A 22,423-nucleotide genomic window follows, 5' to 3' on the forward strand; every position below is an offset into this window, starting at 1 on the left:
CTGGTGTCTGGCGCTGGGAGAGCACCCAGGGCGCCCGCCCTTCCCCGGGCGGTGGTGCCGCCCACCGGGCACGACCTAGAGGGCCTAGAAGCACCCAGGATCCCTCGAAGTCAATTATCTAGGCTGGTGCCCCTTCTGGGGGCCTCTGGTCCAGCCCCTCTGACCCGACCCAGGTGCATAAGGAGGAGGCCACGGTGTGACACGCATTCATACCAGCGAGAAAGAAAAGTCCGGGCCCTTCCTGGCAAGCGTTGCCTCTGGGCACCAGGAAGTGGACTGACTCAGGACATGCTTCAGGTTTGGACTCTGGTAACAGGGAGGGCAGGCAACAGCTAATACTCCTGTATTGGGGAAAGTTAGCAGACCTACGAAGTCTCCTGAGCATGATGTTCTCCTCCATAAAGGGGGAATGAGAGCGTTCCTTGGCGGTGTAGGAGAGGACTTCAGGGTCAGTAAGGCAATTTCTGGCAAACCTAAACATACAAGCAGAGACACACAGGGAGGGTCTGCTGTTCTGGGCACTTCTTTCCTGGTGATTTCATTTAGGCTATTTAGAGAGACTTCAGAGAGGAGGAAATTCAGATAGAGGGGGCCATCTGGGTTCTGAACCAGGGTGCTGTGTCCGGTGGTTGGACCAAGGCCTGGTTACAGTGGGGGATGCTGCATTCTGTGGTAGAGACCTTGCTTGTTAGACCTATGGACCACTAAGGAATGAATGCATGAATAAATGGTGAGAAAGCAGCGGTATTATCCATCCCTCGTCAATAGCAACAGAAGACTCTTGAGACACTTGAGTCCTGTGGGGACAAAGTTGCAGAGCCAAAGACTGAAGATAGCCAGGAATCGACTGGCTGAGACCCTCCTAAGTTGAGCTGCTCAGAACGACTTTCCTCCCACAGGTGCAAAAAAGCTGTGAAGCCAGCCAAGAAAGTGAACTCAGCCTTCTTTCCTTGTCCCCCCCCCCACCTGCCCCTGGGGCCGATACAGAGCTGTAAACACCATCATATACCAAGAACTCAGAATTTTGCAGTCCTGAGGTCATTTCCTCCAAGCTCAGCTCCTCCTGGCATTTCTGGTCATCTCAGATCTAACTCTTGCTCTAACTCGATCATCCCTGTCTCCAAGTCCACCTCTGCATCTAAACCATCTCCCAGTCTACTTGTTATGTAGCTCCTCAGTGTTTTAGGATCATAAACTTCTCATCCCTCACTATTGTCACCTATCCTCTAACTGCAGTGCTCCCTCAACCTCAGACAGCTTAAAAACCTGCATTCAGAATAAATCCCAAACTGCCATGAGGTTCTGCCTGACTTGCCAGCTGATCTCAAGCTCCTGCTCACCTACTGCAGCCATTCTTTCTCTCAGTGCAGAGCCAAGCTCCTTCTCTCCTTGCTGCCTGGGCTCTTTTCTCCTTTGCATTTTTTTTAACCAATGACCTTTGGAAGATGCCCCCTCCTGTCTGCAACTCTCTTCCACAGTCTGCGTCATAGTGTGAGATTATTTATGAGTTTATTAGTTTCTTTAGTGTCTGTCGTCCCACTTCCCCCGCCCCCAGGGCTGAAGCTGCAGCACCCTGGGTTGCCCTCTCTCTATCCCTGAGTTCAAAACCTTGAGCTCCTAACCCCCTCCATAGCCGGGAGGTTCTCAGCTCATGTGGGCTGGCAGAACAGAAGAGGATGGGCCCAGAAGGTAGCAACAGATAGCCTCATTCCCTGGGAACCCTGTGTGTGAGTGTGTGTGTGTGTTTGTGTGTGTGTGTATGTGTGTGTAGGGTGGGTCCTTCTGAGCATGCCCTCAGCCCAGCCCAGGTTGGATGGGGCCTGGTGGCCCTGGATTGTCATGCTGTTACAGCTGCAGAGGCAGACTATAAGAAGGCAAAGACTTCAAAGCTCTGATAAGCACAGTTTTGCTTGTTTACACTGCAGTGCTGGGGAGGCAGAGACTGTGCTCCACCAAGAGAGAAACTCGTTGCCTTTGTCAGACATCTGCTGCTGGAAAGTGAGCAGCCTTGGGAACATCATGAGGAGGCAGATGGTTTTCTCTCCTGATAATATCCTCCCTGCTGGACCCCAAAGATTCTTCTAGGAATTAAGCAGTGTTCCTTAATGCCTTCTGAAGTCTACAGACATCGTGTCATGCAGAGAAGCAGGTTGTCACAAGCATTTAAGAAGAGTGTTTTGAATCCCATGTGGAAGCCCCTTGACCCTTCTTTACCATCTTCATTGCTCATGGTTCAGGTCCCTTTTGGCATCAAAATCAACTCCTTTGTCTTAATCCTAGACTCTAAGGACATCTGCTGCGTCTTGCTGAACACTTAACCACCCTCATCTTTAAGGACTCTTGGGCACAGCCCTTCTCCAGTCGGCAGCATCCTCTGCCTGTCCAAGCCCACTTTAGGCTCACCTAATGCCATCCATTTGCCCACTCTCTCAACTTCTCCTCTGCACCCAGCCACCATAAGCAGCTCTTTCCTGTAGGATACTGCCCCAGGTGCTATCCCTGTGACTTTTAGCATCTCCTGTAGGTGTGTCTTGTTTTCTGTTGTACTCCAGGCCTGGGGCTTTCTACTTCTCTGCCGTAACTTGGCAATGCTTATAATGCTTACTGGGGTTTATCAGAATACAAATGCTGAGGCTAGAAATGCTCTTTATGTGGATAAGCAATAAAAGAAATAATTGATGTGTGCAAAGCAAGAACTTGCTTTTAAACAATACACAGAAATATTAACATAAAATTATTCAGGTTGAGAAAAAATTCAGACCTTGGTGAATGGCTATGAGAAAAGTAGAGAAGGAAAAACTGAGACAGTACTGGCATCTTTCGCGACTATGTTCAGGACATGTTCCTTCCATGGGTAAGGACTCAGTGGAGATGGTTATTCTGATCTCTAGAATGTACCAGAATGAAGATTTTCCTTCCCAGCCCTGTATAAACTCCTGGAATTGTCTGTAACCCTGTTTTCTAGTTCTGTCTTTCTGCTCTTCCAAAGGTTGTTCTCATGTGTGCATGAAAATTAACCAAAAATTCCAGGAATCCATCCCTCTGGTCTCTCTCGAGTGCTTACCTCTGCATCTCGGTCCTTTCTAGCACTCATTGCCAGTTCTGGCCACTTTGTCCTCCCCAAACTTGGCCTCTTTTTCTCCCACTGCAAAGGTTGCAGCATTCATTTTGGTTTCCCAGCTTGAACTGGAAGACCTTCCTTGGAAACCTCCTGGGACGATTGTTGGGCTTACCTCATTTGCTTCCTTTTTCTCAGAGAGCACATCTCTGCGCTGCCTGATGTCCAAGGTCTGGAAACCATTCCTTCATGTATTATTTTCTGTTTTAATGATTTCTCTAAACTGGAAGGTCAACTTGAATCCTGCCACTCCGTGATGAAGTTAAGCAAAAGAAACCTTGGCTGATAGGTAACACCATAATCTTTACAGTACATGTATATTATTCATCAATGAAAAACAATCCAATTAAAAAAGAATTAACATGTGATGACCTAGAATAAAGTATGGCTTTTTTTTTTCTGGACAAGTATAGGAATATTCCAGTAAAGGGCTGGTCTTGATTTCAGGAAGCAATAAATAACTTGGAAAAAGAGTGAGTGGGAATTGTGGTAATATAAAAATTAAAAGTTCTGGATCCATTAGAGTTAACAGAGAATCCAGAAAGAGACCTATATAAATACAATCATCTACTCTACTTTCCAAAGAAGATATCAATAGAATTTATTAGGAAAAGGATAACCTTTCCAAGAAATCAATGTTCAACAGATGTGTAACCTTATTTCTAAAAATGAGCTTCAGCTTTACCTCATTGTATATGCAAAAATTAACTGAATTAGATCATAACATTAACTATAAGATTGAAACATAAAATCTCTACAAGAAAACATAGAAAAATATTTGCAATCTTGGGGTAGGCAAATATTTCTTCATATGGCATTTATAGCATAAACCATAAAAAGGAAATGCTTGATAATTGGACCAGTAAATTTTACAATTTTGTTCATCAAAAGATGTTAAATCATAGAGTATGTGTAAAAACCTATAGGATCTGGCCAAAACCATAATAGAGAGGGAAATTCATAGATTTAACACGCTTTCATTACTAATGCAAACAATAATAAAGGAAATAAAACATTCATTTCAAAATATTAGAAAAGGAAAAATAAAATAAAGGATGGCAATAGAAGAGCAGTAAAAACAAAATTCAATATCAAAATAAAGCAGAACAATATAGATATATAGAAAGGAACAGAGAACAGAGTAGACATCATTAGTTCTAGAATTTCCTGAGTTCTCATTATCACCTTCACATTGAGATAAACCTATATTCTAATCAAATACCTAACTTTTCTGTCTTAAGAAATTTTGAGTACATGTATATATATATATACTTCGTAACATTGAGTTTGGTATACCTTATATAGAAAGTGTAAGGTATAAGAATGAAATGTTTGATTACATAGACATGTTAAACTTGAGTGAGCAAAAAACTATATATATACTTAAAATGTATAAACACAATTGAAATGCAAACAACAAAATGAATATATATGACATATATATGCAACATGCAAAACGATTTTACTGCTCAAAAAATTATAATTTAAAAGAACCCCTCTATATAATAAATAAATAAAAACATGTAAATACAAAACTTGCAATGTTAGAATACACATGGGTAATAAATTTGTTAAGATATGATAACTCTGCCCGATGTTTAAAACAATAATACCAATGGCTAATTCTTATATGTCAACTTATAAAAATTAAAGAAATCAACGTTATGTGGTGGGGAAGGTATGGATCACAAGGACTCTAATGGAAAATACTGTTAGTAGGATTTTAAACTAGCCAACTTTCTGCTGATGTGCATATACATATTGGATCAAAAATTCTCCTTCGAAAAATTTATCCCAAAGAAACATCTAGACAGGTTAAACTTTTTGAACATATAAGGAATAACACTATATTGTTGGTACATCAATGAAAACCTGGATTCGATCTATATTTCCAGTAAGAAAGATTAGCATAAATTAGTTGTAGTTTACTTTGTGTGTTGGGAAGCATAATCATTGGCATGGAAAGAGTATCATGACAAATGTCTGTAACTTTTAAAAGCAAATTTTAAAATAGAACATGAAGCAGGACTCAATTTTAACATAAATGTGACATACAGATATAGTTATGGAAGTTATTGCCCAAACAAGAACAGTATTATTTCTTCTAGAGTGAATTATTTATTATATTTGATTTCTTCATTCTTGCCATTTCTACTTGAATACCTTTATGCTATGAGCATATGTTTGTATCCTGATGCAAAATTATTTTCACACATTAAAAAAAGGATTAGAAGGAAATAACTACTGAAATTTTGCCCACTTCTTATAACTCTAGTCAAAATAAATAGACTTATATAGAAAAAATCTGTTCTTTCATTAATATACAATGCTATGAGGATATAGTAAAATGTGCAATATCATTATGTTATAATAAGATCATTATGTTATAATAAGATAGGTTCTCTGATGAGATACCGAGCAACACACAGACAACAGCTACAATGAAAGAAAGTTCATGTACTTTGACTCACTTCCAAAAATCTAAGCAAGGAAACAATCAAAGACAGAGACAAAGTTTTATGCAGGAGAATGTTCATGCGCTGGTTTTTTTTTTTCAATAATAATTTTTAAATTGAAAAATAAATGTCCTCCATAATGGAATATATGTGTACATATCTCCAATAATGCATTAAACAAATATTTGCCAAATGTTTCCTCTGTGCTAGGCTTTTGAGCAGGCACTGAGATTCAGTGGTCCCTCAAAGTAATATGTCTTCCTCCTGGAGCTCGCTGTCCACTCTACTGGGGAAGAAAAACAATCAGCTCATTCCACAGATAAGCCAGGTACTACCCAAGAAAAGTAGAGGATGCTAATATGTATATAAAATATTACTTTATAATTAAAGACTACAATAAAAAGAGAAATGTAAAATATGTTGTAAATGTATATTTATAATCTTTATAAATGATATGTTAGCCAAGTTAGGGATTGTCTCTGAGGGCCAGAAGTGACCGTTCACGGACAGTTAACCACTCAGCAGGGAGTTCTGAGGCATGAAGACCTAAGCAAGAATATTTAGAACTACTTCTGTTAGAGTATTAAAGAAAGAGAAAGATGAAACCTCTCATGTTGTCATTTAAATGATATGCAAATACAATCCAGCATGGAAGAGGAAATTTGAAAGACACAGTTCCTTAATAAGATCTAAAAATAAGGATATATGAACCTGAAGGAGGTGTAAACCTTTCTCTTTGTACTTAATGTTGACAAAGTTTTAACCTCTTTATGGTTCCCTTTGAGAACTGTAGTAAGAGACTCATCATTCACCAGTAAAGCATTTCTTGAAGGAGTTGGGGCTTTTTTATATTGATTGCTAGAATCAATATTACTTTGAGTGTATACATCCTCCACTTTTTCATTATTTGGGAATTTTGATTCTGTCCTAGTTTGTAAATAGACTTCCTTCTATAATGTGACATCTCCATGACATGCCAAAGGATTATAAATTAATAGTGTGATCAGAGTCCTGGCAAGGCCATGACTACCTCTTATTTTTGTTGGTTGACCATGCTGGTTGGCTGCAACCATAGCAACCTCCAGTACAAAGTTCAGCCACTATAAAGCTTTATGACCATGGTCATAGTTCAGTGTTCAGTAGCAAAACCCTTGCTGGGAAGAGTGAGGTTTTATATCTTACAGCAAAGTGTTAGACTCCATTTCTAAATACTGGACTCCAAATGATAAGATCTAAGACTGTTACAAGAAGATCATTGGTTACCCTAAGGAACTTGTTTTCCTGAGAAAATGCCGACAACACAGAAAACATTGATGTTCTTGTCCAGCTTTGTCACAAGCCTTGGGTCTGTCATCGTAATTTGCTTGATTCTTGCCACCCAAGAATGGATCACCAGTACAATTACCATCACTGGCTCTTTCTCCAATGGTAGTGTTATCATCACTTATGGTCTCTTTCGCGGTAAGAGTACTCAAGAATTGACTCAAGGACTTGCAGAACTAGACAAAAATTTTGAAGGTAAATCATAAACTAATTTGAATGGGTGTAGAGAAACTGAATTAAGGTTTATGTTATTTTTATTTTATATTTGTACCAAATCATGGTTCAAAACTAATTTCCTTGTAAGCTTGGAGTTAGACTGAAGATGCCAGCCTAACTCATAATTCTGAAAATCCGCCGCATCATTATCTCAGCTTTCTCATTTCTGGTTGGTGTCTATTATCACAACAGTCTAAATAATTCTAACATTGGCTGTCTGAATGGTACCTACCAAGTTTACTGATAAATAAATAATTGAATAAAAGTATGCAGTGGCCATATGGCATTCCATAACTAGTAGGAACAGCATTTTTAACTGTACTGGATGTGGATATTTTGTTGGAATAACAATCTCTATCCAGATTTCATAAGTAAGCATAGGGAAAAAAATAAAGTGAAAAACATAGTCAACCATTTTGTTTCTATTTCTCAACTTAATTTCTTAGCTGATTTGAATTTGCATTTTTCTCTCAAAATTATCTCATTGTTGGAAATGCTATTTAAATTCTATTAATTGTGTATTTCATAGGAATTCCTATTTTCCCTGAATTCTTATATGGTAGTTCCTTTGTCTTAACAGGTAGAAAGTAAAGGTCTACTGAGAATAAGTTGATTTAGCTACCTGAATGTGAAATTTAATCGCCACCACTATGTTTTTTAATTTAAAAATCATACTTTTAAATTATATAGCATATCAGTGGACTTTGTTTTGAACATTGTTTTTTGCATGTATGACCCAATGTGTAATCACTACCTTTTAACTTTTAAATCAGCATCATTTTCCACCTTACACAAATGCAGTGTTTAGTCTTCATATAATGCTACAGGGTCTAGCTCTACTTTCTTTGTGACTTTGTTAAGGAAGAAAATTTCCTTAAATGCAAAGCAACATGGCTATGCCTTCAAGTTATAAATTTGTCTTTTGGAAATTAGTGAAAGTAAAATCTCCTGAAATTTCAACAACACACCTGTCAGCCACAGCCTCCCAGAAGATCAGGAACACTTGCTCTAAAGCAATTAAAAGCTAAGATTTCCAAGGTTCAGTTATACTTTGTTATGTGAATAACAACTTCAAAACTAAAAAAAGAGTACTGGTTTCTGAATCTCTAGACACATTTTTATAAACTTAAATATGAGCTAAAAATCCAAACATTTTTGGTTTCCAAACAATGTCTCTTTGGAACCAGTTGATTCCCATTAGAAATCAGTGGCTTCTATACGACTGTCTGCAGCTAGAAGAAGCCCAAAGAAGGACCTAGGTAGGTCAGGCCTGCCTCTGAAGCCCTATGTAAGTGCTGGTGAGCATGTTAGTGTGCACAGAGCAAGAACAGAAGTAGTCAGGAGATCCCTAAGGGGGTTAATGCCAAGTGGGCACTACAGTCCAGTGTCAGAGTAAAAGGAGGAGAAAGGTTTGCTTTCTTTTTGCCTGGCTCTAGTTTTTCTCTGTTATTGGGGAGCCACATTCCAACCTCCTGCCACTGTAGAAATTGAACCACCACAACTGCTTGGGTTGATGCTGAAGAACCCTTCATAGCATAGTTATTGCCAATGACCGTAGTTGAACTTGGGATTCTTGTAAACAGTTCTCCCAGAGAGGGAAATGTCGTGTTATTAGAACATCTACTTGTGATGTTCGGCTTCTAATGTTCCATGGATGCTTTCCAAGAGCAGAACCCCAGTATCCATTGTGAGACATGGGGTCTCTTCCAAGATGGTGGGGCTTAACTCAAATCAGAAATCAGTCATTGACAGCAAAATAAAATCTGTAAAAATACCACTTTCCTGCTTCTCGGTGATGGATTGACTGTTCCACTGGGGACTTTAACCAGTCCACCTTCTTGACTATAGCTAGGTCACCCTGAAAATTTTCAAAAGTAATGAATATTACCAAGTTGTGCTGTATTTCTGAATAGAATCTATCACATTCTGCTAATTTTAGCGGCAGATTTTGAAATGAAAGAAAAGAATGAGTGTCAATGCCGGATTGAAAAGTGCCAAAATAACTCGACCAACAATAAGTCAATTGACTAGGAAAATAATTGGTCAGACCCATTGGGAAATACTCCATTGTGCAACTGGACTGCTCAGGGAAACTCTGACTGGCTGTGTGTGTCCTATTTTGTCCAACATACAGATAAAGAGTGACAAGTTCTGCCATGAAGAGATTATCTTTGCTATTTCAGAAAGTCTACATATCTAAGTTCAGCCCCAAAACCTTCCCCGAGAAGCTGCTCATGAGTGAGATACTAGGATACCATTATGGCTTGTGTCTAGATGTCCCCCTAAAGCCTCTTATGGTCATAGGTGGGGCTTTTAGGAGGTAGCTGGATCTAGAGTATGTGATGCTGGGACTAAGGATGTGATGGTGAGATTGATTTATGATGTGATACTAGGATTAAGGGTGCCCCATGCCAGGTGTGAGTGTCCTAAGGGTGGGTAACCTGAATAGACTATAAGGGACAGAAAGAGAGCTGCTGTCATTGCTGTTGTCATTTGTGATTGTGGCTGCTTTGCTACTTTACTGCCTTGCTGCCTTCTGCCTGCCATGAACTGTTTCTCTTCTGTGATTTCCCTTTGCCACAACACTCTACCTTAGTACCAGCCAACTGTTAATTGAAGTCTCTACAAACTGTGAGCCAAAATAAAACCTTCCCTCCTTTAACTGTGTTGAATATTTTGTCTCAGCAACAAGTAAAGTAACTAAAATAGATACTGACAGGATATGTAGACATTTCTGAGAGCAAGGGGAAGACACTCCAGCAGTTAAGTTCAACACCTGCCCTAAATGTAGGGGAAATGATACAAGCAAGGGTTTGGATGTGGAACATGGTCCTGCAAATTCCTTGGTGTACAGAATTCTGAAAACACATACATGAAAGGATATACACGAGGTGGTTCACCTCCTCTTTGGTTTGGGGACTTGGATGAATCCAACAGAACCCTTAAAATCATTCCCTTGACTTTATTTTTTGAAAATATCTACATAAAAAAGTATAATATGTAATATTTCTTCATACTGGCAATAAAGACAAAATGAGTCACATGGAGGTTATGGAGTTCCTGTGAATGTCATTTCAAATATTGTTCAGCCTGCACAATGTCCAGAGTATGTATCTTTAAAGAATCATTTTGACAGGAAAAGTTTTTAATGAAAAATATTTCTATTCATGTGGCACTGAGTGTCTTTGTTCTTGGTCCCAAGAACAGTTTGGTTGGCAGGTACGTGGGCGCTTTGAACAATCACATTGCTGCAGTGGTTATTCTCTGGGCTGGCGGTGGAATCACCTGGATGCTGGCAAAAAAATCCCTGCACCTGACCTTCCCCATATCAGTTTCATAAGAATCTCAGGGAATGAGACCCTCACCTGCTTGGTTTTAAGAAATCATCACAAGTGATTCTGAGATAGAGTAATTCTACCTCAGGCTCAGCCAGGTGCAGGATTGACACATGTGTTGTTTTCAAACCCCTTGAAAGGGGGCTGCTTGAAGTTAAATTAATTTATTATAGATAACTCTGGATATATCCTTGGGAATGAACCAAACTAGCTGGGAAAAAGCCTCAGGACCCACTGGCCTCTGAGTTCTGCATTTGAGTCAAAGACTAGCTACACCTACGAAGAAGCTTCACTCCCAGCTGGCCCCTTGCCTACCAGTCTCCACCCACACCCATTTGTTCCCAGGGAACTCAGCATTGCACTATTAGACCAAGCTAAAAATAATGAGGCAAATAAATCTGCTGCAAAAACCAATTAATTGCAAAGAGAAGACCAAATGAAGTTGATTTTTCCAGAATGCATGAAGATTCCGATCCTTACTCTTCCTACCCAGCACTGTACATGCAACCCTACATATAGGGACACTTTTCATGGCAAGGATCTATCTATCGTTTGCCCCCAGAGACATGACCACACTGGGAGGTAGAGATAGGGAAGCAAAACAGGTGTCCTGCAGGGCTCAGCCACTCTTCTTCCAAGACAGCCTAGGCAACTTTCAATGAGGCTAGAGCATCCACTGCAAATTCCTAGGAGCAACTAAACTCTAGACTCTAGGGTCATGCTCTGAGAGATGTTCCTGTCAATAACCTCTCTAGTGGTGCACTGTGGGCCACAAATGCCACAGCTACACCTGGGCAGGCTCCCAGGTGACTGAGTGTTTGAAGAGGGAGCTGAAGCAGTTTCCACCACCTGGGAAGCCACTGGCTCTCCCTCAATGTCAGAAGACTTACAGGAAACCTGAACTCAGAGGGCAGATGGCAAGTGGGGCCTGAGGGAGTTAAACTTCCCTCTATGGAGATCTCAAATGGGCAGATGTCACTGAGTTTTGTACTTTCTCCACTGCCTGGCAGCACAGTTCTGCCTCCCAGCTGCAAGGCCTGCTGGCCTGGCATTCATCTCTGTGGCCTCATGTTCTTGGCCCTTTTCCGGGGGCTCCCAGAATCAGGGCAATTAGTCCCAATTGTGAGGTGGCTTTCCTGATTCAGATGCTCTCCCCCTAAAAGAAAGAAAAGAACGGCGTGTATTTGCTAATTTGGTAGGCAAAGAGCAGCTGTCAGATGCTATGGAGGTTTGTTATTTCATTCTTGCTAACTTTCATCGAATTTTCAGCTTTCATTGTCTGAGTTCTGAGACAGGAGCTGGAGGGGAGATACAGCTGTCATACCTAGGAGGCAGCAAATCCAGAATGCTGAAAAGTAGTTTTACAATGCTGCAGTTATAATTAAGATGAATTGTTGCCTTAATATATAGGAACGTATGAGTCACCACACTCCAAATCAACTGTTTTGAAAAATCACACCTAGCAGGTCTTGCCGAAAGTCAAAGACAAAGTTAAATTCTATTTTCACTTTCCAATTAACTCTGAAAATGTGGAATGTTAACTGTTTACCAATGAATATCCATTTACAGCTTTTAGTACTTGTGAGAAGCAGAAAAATACTCCAGGGCCCTTCACATGTCTTGGATAGAGAACATGCTTCCCACATTCAACTTTCTGTTTTCTGGTTACATATCCCAATGTTTCTTTGGCTCCCAGCTTTGTGAAGGAGAGTTCACCTCGTCCCAGGGTTTCTGCTGGAGAGTGGCTGGTTTGTGCTGAGTGCGAACTGATTCTGCTTCATGGTAACAAAGCACTGAAATATTCTCAGGGTCCAGTCTGCACTTTGACCAGCTGTGTCCTTCTTGTGATTAATTGTCAGCATCTTCCTCGATGTCACTTGGACTTTGGAGCAGACATGTGCTAGATTAGAGCGATGCAAGTTCCCCAGCCACATTTCCACCTACAGTGGGAGAAAGAGGCAAGAGACTTGGCAAGAGAAAGGCCTGGCTCTGCTCAGCCAAAGGCCAGTTGCATCCGACCTCACCCACCTCTGCCAGCAACTTGGTGGCCAGCATGACTGCAGTTTTAGTTTAACCCACACCGTTTAGAATCCTCATCAGGGGTGTAGGGCAGAGAGGACTATGCTACTGAAGGTCCAAACGCACTCTATGGATCATTAATAGGAATCGCAAAACAGTCCAAAACGTCACTGAGGCAAGGACAAGTAGGCTGTACCTATGGGAACCAAATTCCACCAAGTTTCATTTGAGGAATGAAATGTTCCCTGGCCAGGAGGGTGAAGTTATTGTCCACACACTGCTCAGAGGATTATTTCCCCACTTATATCTGCTCCTTTTTCCCCTGGGTTTGCAAGGGCTAGGTGGTCATGACCATCACCTATAGCATTCATGTTCCCTTCTGGCCTTTTCCCTTTCTTGTCTTTCTTTTTAACATTTTCTTATCTCTCCACCCCTCCTTTCTTTTAGCTGGTGCCAGCCACGTCCTAACATTGCTACTTCTGGGGCCTCTCCTCCTGCCCCTCTAGGGAGGCTTCTTGTTCTGGGCTCAGCCATGAGACACTTTGGAGGCCTTTTCTCTCCCAGTGAGGCCCCCTTGCCACCATCCTCTGAGGACGTGTTTCAGATAGCCTGTTGTGGACTTTTGTGCCTACTCTGTCTAGTGGGAGGAAGGCAACTTTTTGCCTCTCAGAACACTATTGCTTAAAAAGCAAAAAGAAGAAACAGGACAGGTAGAATTAAGGTGTCCAAAGCCGGGGTGAGGACATTCTCCTCTACATGATGAGTGCCAGATCCTGCTAAGACCCTGTCTCGGTCCACAGTGGCCAGCACACTGTGAGCCCCAGAGTCAGGCCAAATTGTTGGCAGGGATGGCAGTGAGGAGGGCCGGCAGGGGCTTTGACGTTCTCTGAAGAAGACTACTCCTGATAAGTGGCCATTGTTGGAGGCACCCCGCCCCCCCACCACCAAACTCTTGGAAAGGCTTCCGGGCAAAAAGGCAACCAGTGCCTTTTGTATCATCCCACAGGGAAAATCAGGGGCCCTTGGCAAAGTCATGGGGATTTAAATTTGAGCTCCACATGATGAAGAACTTTATAAAAATGAATACGGTGTGGGGAGGAATGGGCTGCCTTGTAACGAAAGGGAGCTCGGAGCAAGTGTATTTTATAGGAGTAGAGTTGGCAACCCTCTTGCGGTAACTTACTGTGCACAAAATGGTAGAAACAAGAACCCTTACCTGGGCTGGCCAGTTTCTGTTCTTTAAAGCTGTATTGAACTAAGGATGTGAGAGTCTCCAAGTTTCTCTCCCTGGGGACCACAAAAAACAGCAAGGAGAGAAAAGATCCTCTTTCTGGCTCTCTATGGCTTATACCTAATTTCCAACTTTTTTTCGTATATGTTGTTGTCAGCTCTGAAATCTCTTTTCTAGGCCTTCCCCCCGCCCCTTGTAATGTCATAAACCATCTCTGTAAACATTTTACTTAAGGTGTGTGTGGGGGCCTCAGGGACACATGTAGTGACAGCCTCCCAGAGCTGCTCTGCAGATATGTGGCTGGGCCCACCTGGTGAAGATCATTTGCACTGGGACTTTGGTTTTTCGCTAATCCTAGGGAAATGGGATCTGGGCCAGTAAACACCTTGGTTCGTACCGGCAAGAGTCATTTTCCTATCCCCACTACTACCCTGAGGCTTCTATTGCACTGGTTACCCCCATGACCCCTCTTCTTCTGACTTTCTCTTTGGTGGACACGCCTGGCTCACTGGATTCCCTCCAGAGTCACAGGGCTTATGGGATCCTCTCTGTGGATATGGTGTGTGTGACAAACCCTTGAGGTGTCTTCGAATGGAAGCAGAGTTATTGCTCAGAGACAAAAGGATGCCACTACGATGAAATTGCCAAAATCCCACTGGCAAAGACAGGCCAGAGCTCACTAATAGGGAAGTTGTAGGTGTTGAGGAGGACACTCTTTGCTGGGGTGAGGGTTGTCTTTAAAACTGAGATAAATGTCCAGCCATTGCATTACTGTGCTTATTTTTGATCAACCATAGACTCAATCATTAGCCTACAGTGAGCAATGGGTTTTTTTTCTGGCAGGTCTCAGAGCTCCACAGCATCTGGCACTGACACATGACAGCTGCTAATCCCAGTACCAAGAGGAGAGGACGTGACGAGTACCAGGCTAGAGCTGACAGTTGCACTTTTTGCTCCACACTCACCAAAACTTGTTTTAGTTTTAGGGATATTGGACAATTCTTCCCAAAAATCTCTGCAAGCAGTGACTGTCCTGTTCCTGGTCATCAGTTTGCTCACTTCACTGCTGAGTTCTGGGTTTACCTTCTACAACAGCATCAGCAACCCCTACCAGACATTCCTGGGCCCAACTGGTGTGTACACCTGGAATGCAATCAGTGGTGAGTATCCCTGAGAAGACTGTGCGCCCTGCAGAGAACCACATCTGTTTTGTTTCTGTCTCTCTGCCTCTCACTCATACTCACAAGCACATACAATCATATCTCACCGTGAAAATGATGAAGACCTGCCATGTGCTGGGTCTGGCACTGGGTGCTGAAGTTTATTTTTGTCAGCCTATAGCATTTATTAAGTCTGGAAATAATTGTTTTAAGGGCACTAGTGATAAGCAAGAAGTGGAATGAGAGGTGCTAAAGTAGAAAAATCAGTCTTTGCTGTTGAAAACCTAAGGTAAAGAGTCAAATACATCATGTGAATCAATAAAACACACACTGGTCTCCTGCTATGTGCTTATCCCAAAACTAGGTTCTGCATGACATACAGAAGCAGGTCTATTTATGCACACACACATACTTTTTTACTCTCTTTCCTGCCTTCATAACGTGGAAACAAACTTAGGCTCTAGAGATGCATGCCTTATGATAGAACCACAAATAATGTCACTTAGGAGACTCTGAGCCAACACCCTTCATGTGGGCTATGTGGCGCCCAGGGTGTTGTTTGGTTTTGTTTCATAGGTGGGGGTTGGAGTAGAGAACAGAGCCTGGGTGGGAAGTGGATCTCAGCTCTTATCACAGTAGCTTGGACTCTCACTGGGTTTTTTCCAGGACTCTGCAGCTACCACGTTTGCCCAGAAGCTGGGTCAGGGCCAGTAGAGAAGCCCTTTGCCCCATTCTCCCTGCCTTCCACGTCTTGCCCCTGCCAGGCAGCCATGTTTCTCTGCTCTCCAGGCAGTCACAACTTGATCTAGGGAACAAAGCCCTTGCTTACTAAGGGGATGGTTCCAGAGCAGGTTTTGTGTAAGTTCCTACAACGCATTTTAACACAGGGAAGGTGCTCTGGATACTGAGGTGTCAGAAAGTCTTGAAGGAGCACCTGTGGGCAGCTTCCTTCCAGGGTGGAGGCCTGTTGTGGGCTGATACTTCTCCATCTTCAGCCTGCAAGTCTCAGAGCCTGTTTCCCTCAAGCTCCACAACTCTTTTCTTCCGCAGTTTAGTTCAGGCTGAGTTTGTGCAGGTCAGAGGTCTCATGCAGTCCACAGAGCAGAGCATGAACAAAGAGGTTGGGTAGCCTTCTCCCCAGCCCCGCCTACTTCCATTCACAAAACAGTCATGTGGTGGGAGGGAGTGTCCCCCTCCCACACACAAACATACTCTAAGGACTAAGAGACAGGCTGGGGTGGAAACATTTAAGATTTCTGTGTGAGAATATTTACATTCTTAGAGGAGCTTGGAGAGAGGCTTTGGGCAGCCATGGCTTTTTCTAGGTCATTTGCGTTTTCTCCTGCTTTTTCGTGAATTCCTATCAGTCTTGTGTTATTTTTCTTTGCATCGTCTAGAAGTTGTTGGATTGATTTCTCATGATCCCTTACTGTTTTTGAGAGACCTCTTTTTTCACGGTCACTGACTGCCATCCTATCTTCTATATCTGAAATTCTATCTTCGCAATCTTTTATTGTGTTGCATACACTTTCAATAGAGTTTTTAATCTCCTGGATATCTGTTTGAATCTGTTTTATGGATTCCATTTCTTTCCTCTGTTGGGCATTCATTGTTTCCATTTCTTTCTTATGCTGAGTCTTCATGGCTTCTATCATGGTCTTGAGCTCATCTATTTTTTTGTCAGTTTCTATTCTAGAGTCTCGAATCACGACTTCCATTTTGCTCATCATCTCTCTGGTTAACTGGGAAATTATTTCTGATTTGAATTTTTCTAGAGCCTGATTGATCTGTTTTGTTACCTCCTGTGCTATGGGTCCAGGGTGCCCTGCTGGTTCACTATCAGACTTTTCATCCTCATTTGTCCTACTGTTTACCATTGATGAACTGGAAATCTGTCTTTGTGTCTTCCTTAAGTGTTTTCTCATTTTTATTTTTGTTGTTGGGTTGTCCTTTAATTTCTGAGTATTACTTAAATCTTCCTGATATAGTTGCGTTTTAGCTTTTGAGTTTCTAATGACTCATAGACATCCTCATTTTCATAATAACAGAGAAAACAACTCTTTAAATTGATCACAACCCTTTATCCCAATTGATACATTCAGCAGCCCAATAGGATCAAGCACAGCTTGCAAACTGACCACTTGTGGTAGTCATTAATGTATCACCTTTAACCCGTGTGAATTAAATTAATATCAAGAAGCAGCCCATAATATGTTTGCAGTGCATATGCTTTTCAATATAGCATCTTTACCATTTAGGATGGGGGGTTAGACTGAGTTAGGATGAGAGGAGTAGATAAGTGAAAGAACTGGAGCAGGTTTGAAGTGAATCCAGAGGATGTAGAATTACCTTACTATCTTTATGAAGCTATTAACTTCAGGGGGGTAGAGAGAATGCTGGAATAAGGACAAGAATATATCTCCTTAACAATAACAGGCGCTTGCCTTCCCTTGAAGGTACAGAGCCATGAGCGAGGTAAAATGACTGGAGAAAAGAACATAAAGAGAAACCCCCCAAAAAAGAAAAAAAATAATAAAAGAAGAAGTCTGAGTTAGGGCAGGAGCTGGAATAAAAAGGGAGATGAGGGATAATATGGTGGAGCAAGAGACTGAGTTGGAGAGAGAGGACAGAAAAAAGAAAGAAATTTTAGGGTGGAATGAGGAAAAGAAAAAAGAGAAAAAAAAAAGAATTTGAAGGGCCTCTTTCAGACTATGTCTCTGTTCTCATATTACACCACATGTACAGCCATATGTAGAACTGAATCCCCTGGTCTCAGCTAGCCAATGGCAGTTCCCCATGACTGAGACTGAACTCAGTCCACAAGGCCTAACTTGATTTTACCAACCCTCAGGGTTGAACTCCACTCAGTTCTATTACAGGTTTCCCCTGCCCTTTCTTTAAAGATGTTCAAAGTTGGGATCTCAGAAAACTACCCTTCATGAGAGCCTATGCCTCTGCAGAGTTGGTCCAAGGACTGGCCCAATCAGGAGGTTTGAGAACGGGGGGGCAGGGGGGGCTTGGGGGTGTTTCAAGGGTGCCCGCCCGGCTACCTTCCTTACTGGGTCTGGTGGTGCACAGTTCGGGAGGTCACGCACCTGCCGGATGATCTCAGGCAGGCAGGTGAAGAGACCCCCTCTGGGGTCCTTGGGTCCTTACTGGGTCTGGTGGTGCTCAGTCCCATGGCTTTTTCTAAATGTCCTGTGTGTCCCAGTGCTTTGCAGGCCAGGCTTTCCTCTGTTTGCCCTCTGCTGACTCCTGATTTTCTTCACCAAATTTGAGTAATGCAGAGTTTAGTGAAAAGTGAGCTTGCAGGGAGCTGGGCCTGCAGAATATCTTGTACGCAGAGATGCCACAGCAGCATCCTGGCCTTAGGGCACAGGGACAGGAAAGCATGGGTCAGACTGACTTCCAGGAGGAACCGGAGGGCACTGAAAACCCCTGCAGACAAGGTTTGCTCATATCCTCCTGAGCTGGCAAGAGTGTGTGGGTCCAAGAGGGTAGAAGAGGAAGTGGTTTCTTGGCTGAAAGGTTGAAGGTTGGAACCGAGAGAATTTCACAGCCCAGGAACCCAGGAAACAATGTGGTCCAACAGTGACTGGCCAGGGCAGAAGGTAGTGTCTTGAGTCTTCAGGAACTATTCATCTGCCCTGAAGCTTCCTCCACTCCCTCAAAAGCCCTTCTGTTCCACAGACTTGGAACAGCTCGACAACTGGAAGCAGCCTGGAGCCTAAGGCTCCTGGCATCCTGTCCCTACAGGGATCTCAGGTCAGCACTGTACGTGGGTGCCGGCCCTTCCCGGTGTAAATCAAAGCTGTAGGCAGCCCATTTTAGGAAAATGCATTTAACCCTGTGTTCATCCTGCCCCTTGATGATTAAGCTTTTATAAGAAATTTCACAAGAGGAAAATGAAAGATAATTAAGGCATGTGTGGTGCCTGGAGAGCATCAGAGGAGCAGGGCTTTTGTTCATACAAATTATTAAGAAATAAAACCATTATTTTGAGGATGGAGTCTGACATCAAGGACTATTAAAATGTTCTTGTCATATAAAACCCCTCTAATTAGGGCCTCTTGGAGGACCGTTCGGAGAATTTTCCTGCATGTGGGTTATAGCCAAGGCACGTTTGACGCCAGAATGTCCATTGAGCTCAGCACATCCTGTGTGTGTCAGTAGATGAAGAACCCTGAAGGACATCTGTCTATCCTAGGGATTTCTCTGATGCCATCTGTGTTCTGCCTGACTCTGCCTGGGCCCTGGGGCTCATCTGACTTATCATGAGGCCTGGTATCCTCCTTTTCATCCTCCCCTTCAACCATTTTTAGTAACAGTTTTATTGAGATATGAGTCACATGCTATAGTTCACCCATGGAAAAGACAACATTCAATGGTTTTTAGCATCTTCTCAGACATGTGCAAACATCACCACAGTTAATTTTAGAATATTTTCATCAACTCAAAAAGAAAGACTATGCGCTTTAGCTATTGCCTGCCTCCCAGCCCATCCTAAGCAACCATGAATCTGCATTTTTTTGTGTGTGGTTCTTTTCCCACAGAATCAGGCAGAATGAAAGTCAAATTCCTAAGCAAGAATTCTGTGCAGTGGTCCTCTCTCCATATCCAGTGCTTAAGACCCAAAGGACCTCTCCCCACCATCTGGGTTCCTCTCTCTGTCCAAGATGCTGCTAGCTCACTGTCTACCTTTGTCTTTGTTGAGGCTCCTGCTTCTGTGTCCATGTGCTGCTGTCCTTCCTCGGCCTTTCTGCATCTTGTTCAGCCATTCAGGCCTATCTGTTCATCCATTTGCTCTTTCATTCAGCACACCATCTACAGGCATTGCCCTAGGAAAGGGGATATTTGATGGACCACTTGTACAGCAACTGCTTCAGAAAAAGTTTGGGCTTGGAGGTTTGCTCCTAATCAAATGCTTCATGCAGTGTTTCATGCCTTCAATCTACTTTGTGCCTTACCTTGTTTTTACATTCTTTCCAATGCTTGAAAGAATATAAACCCCAGTGTAGATAGGCAATAAATGCCCATAGAGTACAGGTTCCATGAAGAAAATAAGTGATATAAAAAACATATCACTGTGTCATTTATAAAATTTAATTTTCTTTCCAGCGTTCTCCATTTTCCTGACAATGGTACTATTTGTGGGCAACACACAGTCTAATCGTCTCTCTGAAGAAATCTCCCAGAGGCTTTATGCAACAATCACTATCAGAGGAACGACCCACAGTTATGGATACTCATTTTGGCTCACACTGCTCATCATTCTTCTAAACATAGTCACTGTGATCATCATCTTTTTCTACCAGAAGGCAAGATACCAGCAGAAACAGGAGGAGAGAAAGCCAATGGAATATGCTCCCAGAGATGGAATTTTATTCTGAATTTCATTTTATGCTATTGTGTCTGTTCCGTTTCAAATCAGCTCCCTGAGCAATAACTGGTTAGCTTCTATGATCATCAGTGTGGTAAAGTGACTGTCATTTTCTATCCCGTGACACTGTGTTCTTCATAGATGCTGTCTCCTTGGTGTGTCCCCACAGGAGTGGGGGAGATGAATGGAAAAAAAATGTTGCCTGTCTAGGTAGTGTTCAAAGTAGTAGAATGATTATAAGCCTGGGACCCTTCCAACTTGGTCTCATCTGAAATAATAAAGGTTTGTGATTGCACCTTTCCTTTGATGAGCTCAAAGCACTTTAGCACCTATGATCTTATTATCCTCAGGAGGGACAGACCAGGTGCTTTTATTCTACTCTATGATGAAGACTCCTAGGTACAGAGAGATTCAGAACTTGTCTTACCAGGACCAGAGGTTGAAGGCAAAAGGAGAAACTTGGGAAAAAAAATGACCTGTTTTTTTCTGGAGCCCCAGTTGCTGTCATGTAACTCAAACCCAGTGGTGAGTAGCAGACTGGTACTTAGGCCTCACACTCACTTTTGAGGTTCTGTAGTGCAGTTTTTGGTAGGAAGACATAAGATGCAAGAAGACCAGGAAAAATAAAAATTACAGCTCGGTGATCTCTCAGATAAGGAGGATATCAGCATTGTTTTCAGTTTCACAGGATTGTGGTAAAATAAGTCAAAACAGAAACGAAACATTTTAACAAGTTCTAGCAACCACTCCATCAGCCAGCCCTTGGCTTAGTAGGTGTAATTGGTCAGATGGGAGCATATTGCCCATTAGCAGACTCCTCCTCAACCAGAGACTGACGAAGACATGGGTCAAGGTAGCATGGCTTTCAGGCATGTATTTTCCAAGTGTTGATCAGGCCACATGTGAGACCCGATCACTGGGAAGCCCTCCTAGAACAGATGCAACCAAACTAGTTCTGTTTCTTGAGAAGATAGGTGGGCAGCCAGGAAAACAGAAGAGGCACCAAAATGGATTCCACCTACTCTTCCAGGATGATGTTTCCCCAGGAAATTACTCTGAAAATCTTTTGAGCTTGACTACTCTACAAGTTGGCCAGGTTGAGCCTTGAAAAGGTTGTGAAATTATTACTTTTCCTATCTTGGTGAAACCAGAGCTAAAAGGACTAGAATTTCTCTGTTACAAATTGTAAAGGAGCAGTCTTTAGGGAGAGGACATAATGTTTATAAAGATGTGAAGGTTGAATGGCCTTCTTATTATTTTTTAACAATCTGATTTATAAATCAGCTCTGTGGCATAACCAGCACTCTCATTTCCTCTCATGGGGTTCACTATTGAGTGGTCAAGACAGATACCATAAGCAATCATGAAATTCCATTTAAAGCAAGTTCTTAGTTAAAAAATTGTGCTCATTCTTTGCAAGGTCAATTTGTTCTGTCATCCCCCCACCCTTCCCAATCATAGCCCTACTAGTTCTGTTACTCTATTAATTTATTCTAAAACTTGGAAAATAGTTTGGAAATCAGATCAACAGTGAAAATTTCTAAATTTTTCAAATCCAGAAAGGTTTATGTCCTTTAAAGCTTGAGTTTTATATCAGATTCTGGGTAATGAAGAGAAAACCAACAAACAGGTGACAAACCCATGTCAATGATTACTAGACAGGTGCTCACCTGTGTCAGTGTCAGTGGTGTTGTACAGTGGAAAGAGCACGGCATTTACTCATCTTAGCCTCTGAACAGAGCTTAGTTTTCTGAGCGAACAAATTTTCTTAATCTTTATATCACAGGTGACCTTTAAGGAACCGTTTAATACACTTGGAATCAGGTCAACATAATTCTGTTTCACAGTCCTGGAGATGAAGGGAGTGGCTCCCTTACTCTATTTTAGGTAGAAGGTAATGAAATTGCATGGTGTGTTCAGTGAGAATCTTGTAAAGCAAGCACTGGACCTGTGTACTTCTTGTAAGCACAAGCAATGTTGAAGTATATAATATGGCTCTGGTTCCAGCTACAAGATGGTCTTTTTTTTTGGTACCAGGGATTGAACTTGGGTCCTTGCACTTGCAAGGCAGAACACTGAACAGCTGAGCTAAATCCCCAGCCCCACAAGATGTTCTTTTATTGAACACCCGTGCCACAGTTGGTATAACTCACTGTTTTTGGAAGAAAAAAAATGTTCTTACATT

At 42.2% G+C, this 22,423-nt stretch overlaps 1 protein-coding gene across 1 annotated transcript; it reads left to right on the plus strand.

Annotated features, from left to right (window-relative positions):
* The first annotated feature begins 6,671 nt into the window (after window positions 1-6,671).
* Window positions 6,672-20,533, plus strand: Clrn3 (clarin 3). Its single transcript, XM_010620803.1, has 3 exons — window positions 6,672-7,092; window positions 14,679-14,858; window positions 19,977-20,533. Exons 1-3 carry the CDS (start codon window positions 6,864-6,866, stop codon window positions 20,246-20,248), a joined length of 681 nt encoding a protein of 226 aa, XP_010619105.1. The 5' UTR covers window positions 6,672-6,863; the 3' UTR covers window positions 20,249-20,533.
* Window positions 20,534-22,423: the final 1,890 nt, after the last annotated feature.

This window comes from Fukomys damarensis, unplaced genomic scaffold (genome assembly GCF_012274545.1).
Source record: "Fukomys damarensis isolate Sample0158 unplaced genomic scaffold, DMR_v1.0_HiC HiC_scaffold_8, whole genome shotgun sequence".
NCBI lineage: Eukaryota > Metazoa > Chordata > Mammalia > Rodentia > Bathyergidae > Fukomys > Fukomys damarensis.

What these genes read in the sequence shown, in the direction of transcription:
- Clrn3 (XM_010620803.1), top strand. Translation starts at nt 6,864, where the DNA reads ATGCCGACAACACAGAAAACATTGATGTTCTTGTCCAGCTTTGTCACA. An exon ending in ACTAGACAAAAATTTTGAAG is followed by an intron (nt 7,093 to 14,678) that starts GTAAATCATAAA and finishes AACTTGTTTTAG; the next exon opens with TTTTAGGGATATTGGACAAT. An exon ending in CACCTGGAATGCAATCAGTG is followed by an intron (nt 14,859 to 19,976) that starts GTGAGTATCCCT and finishes TTTTCTTTCCAG; the next exon opens with CGTTCTCCATTTTCCTGACA.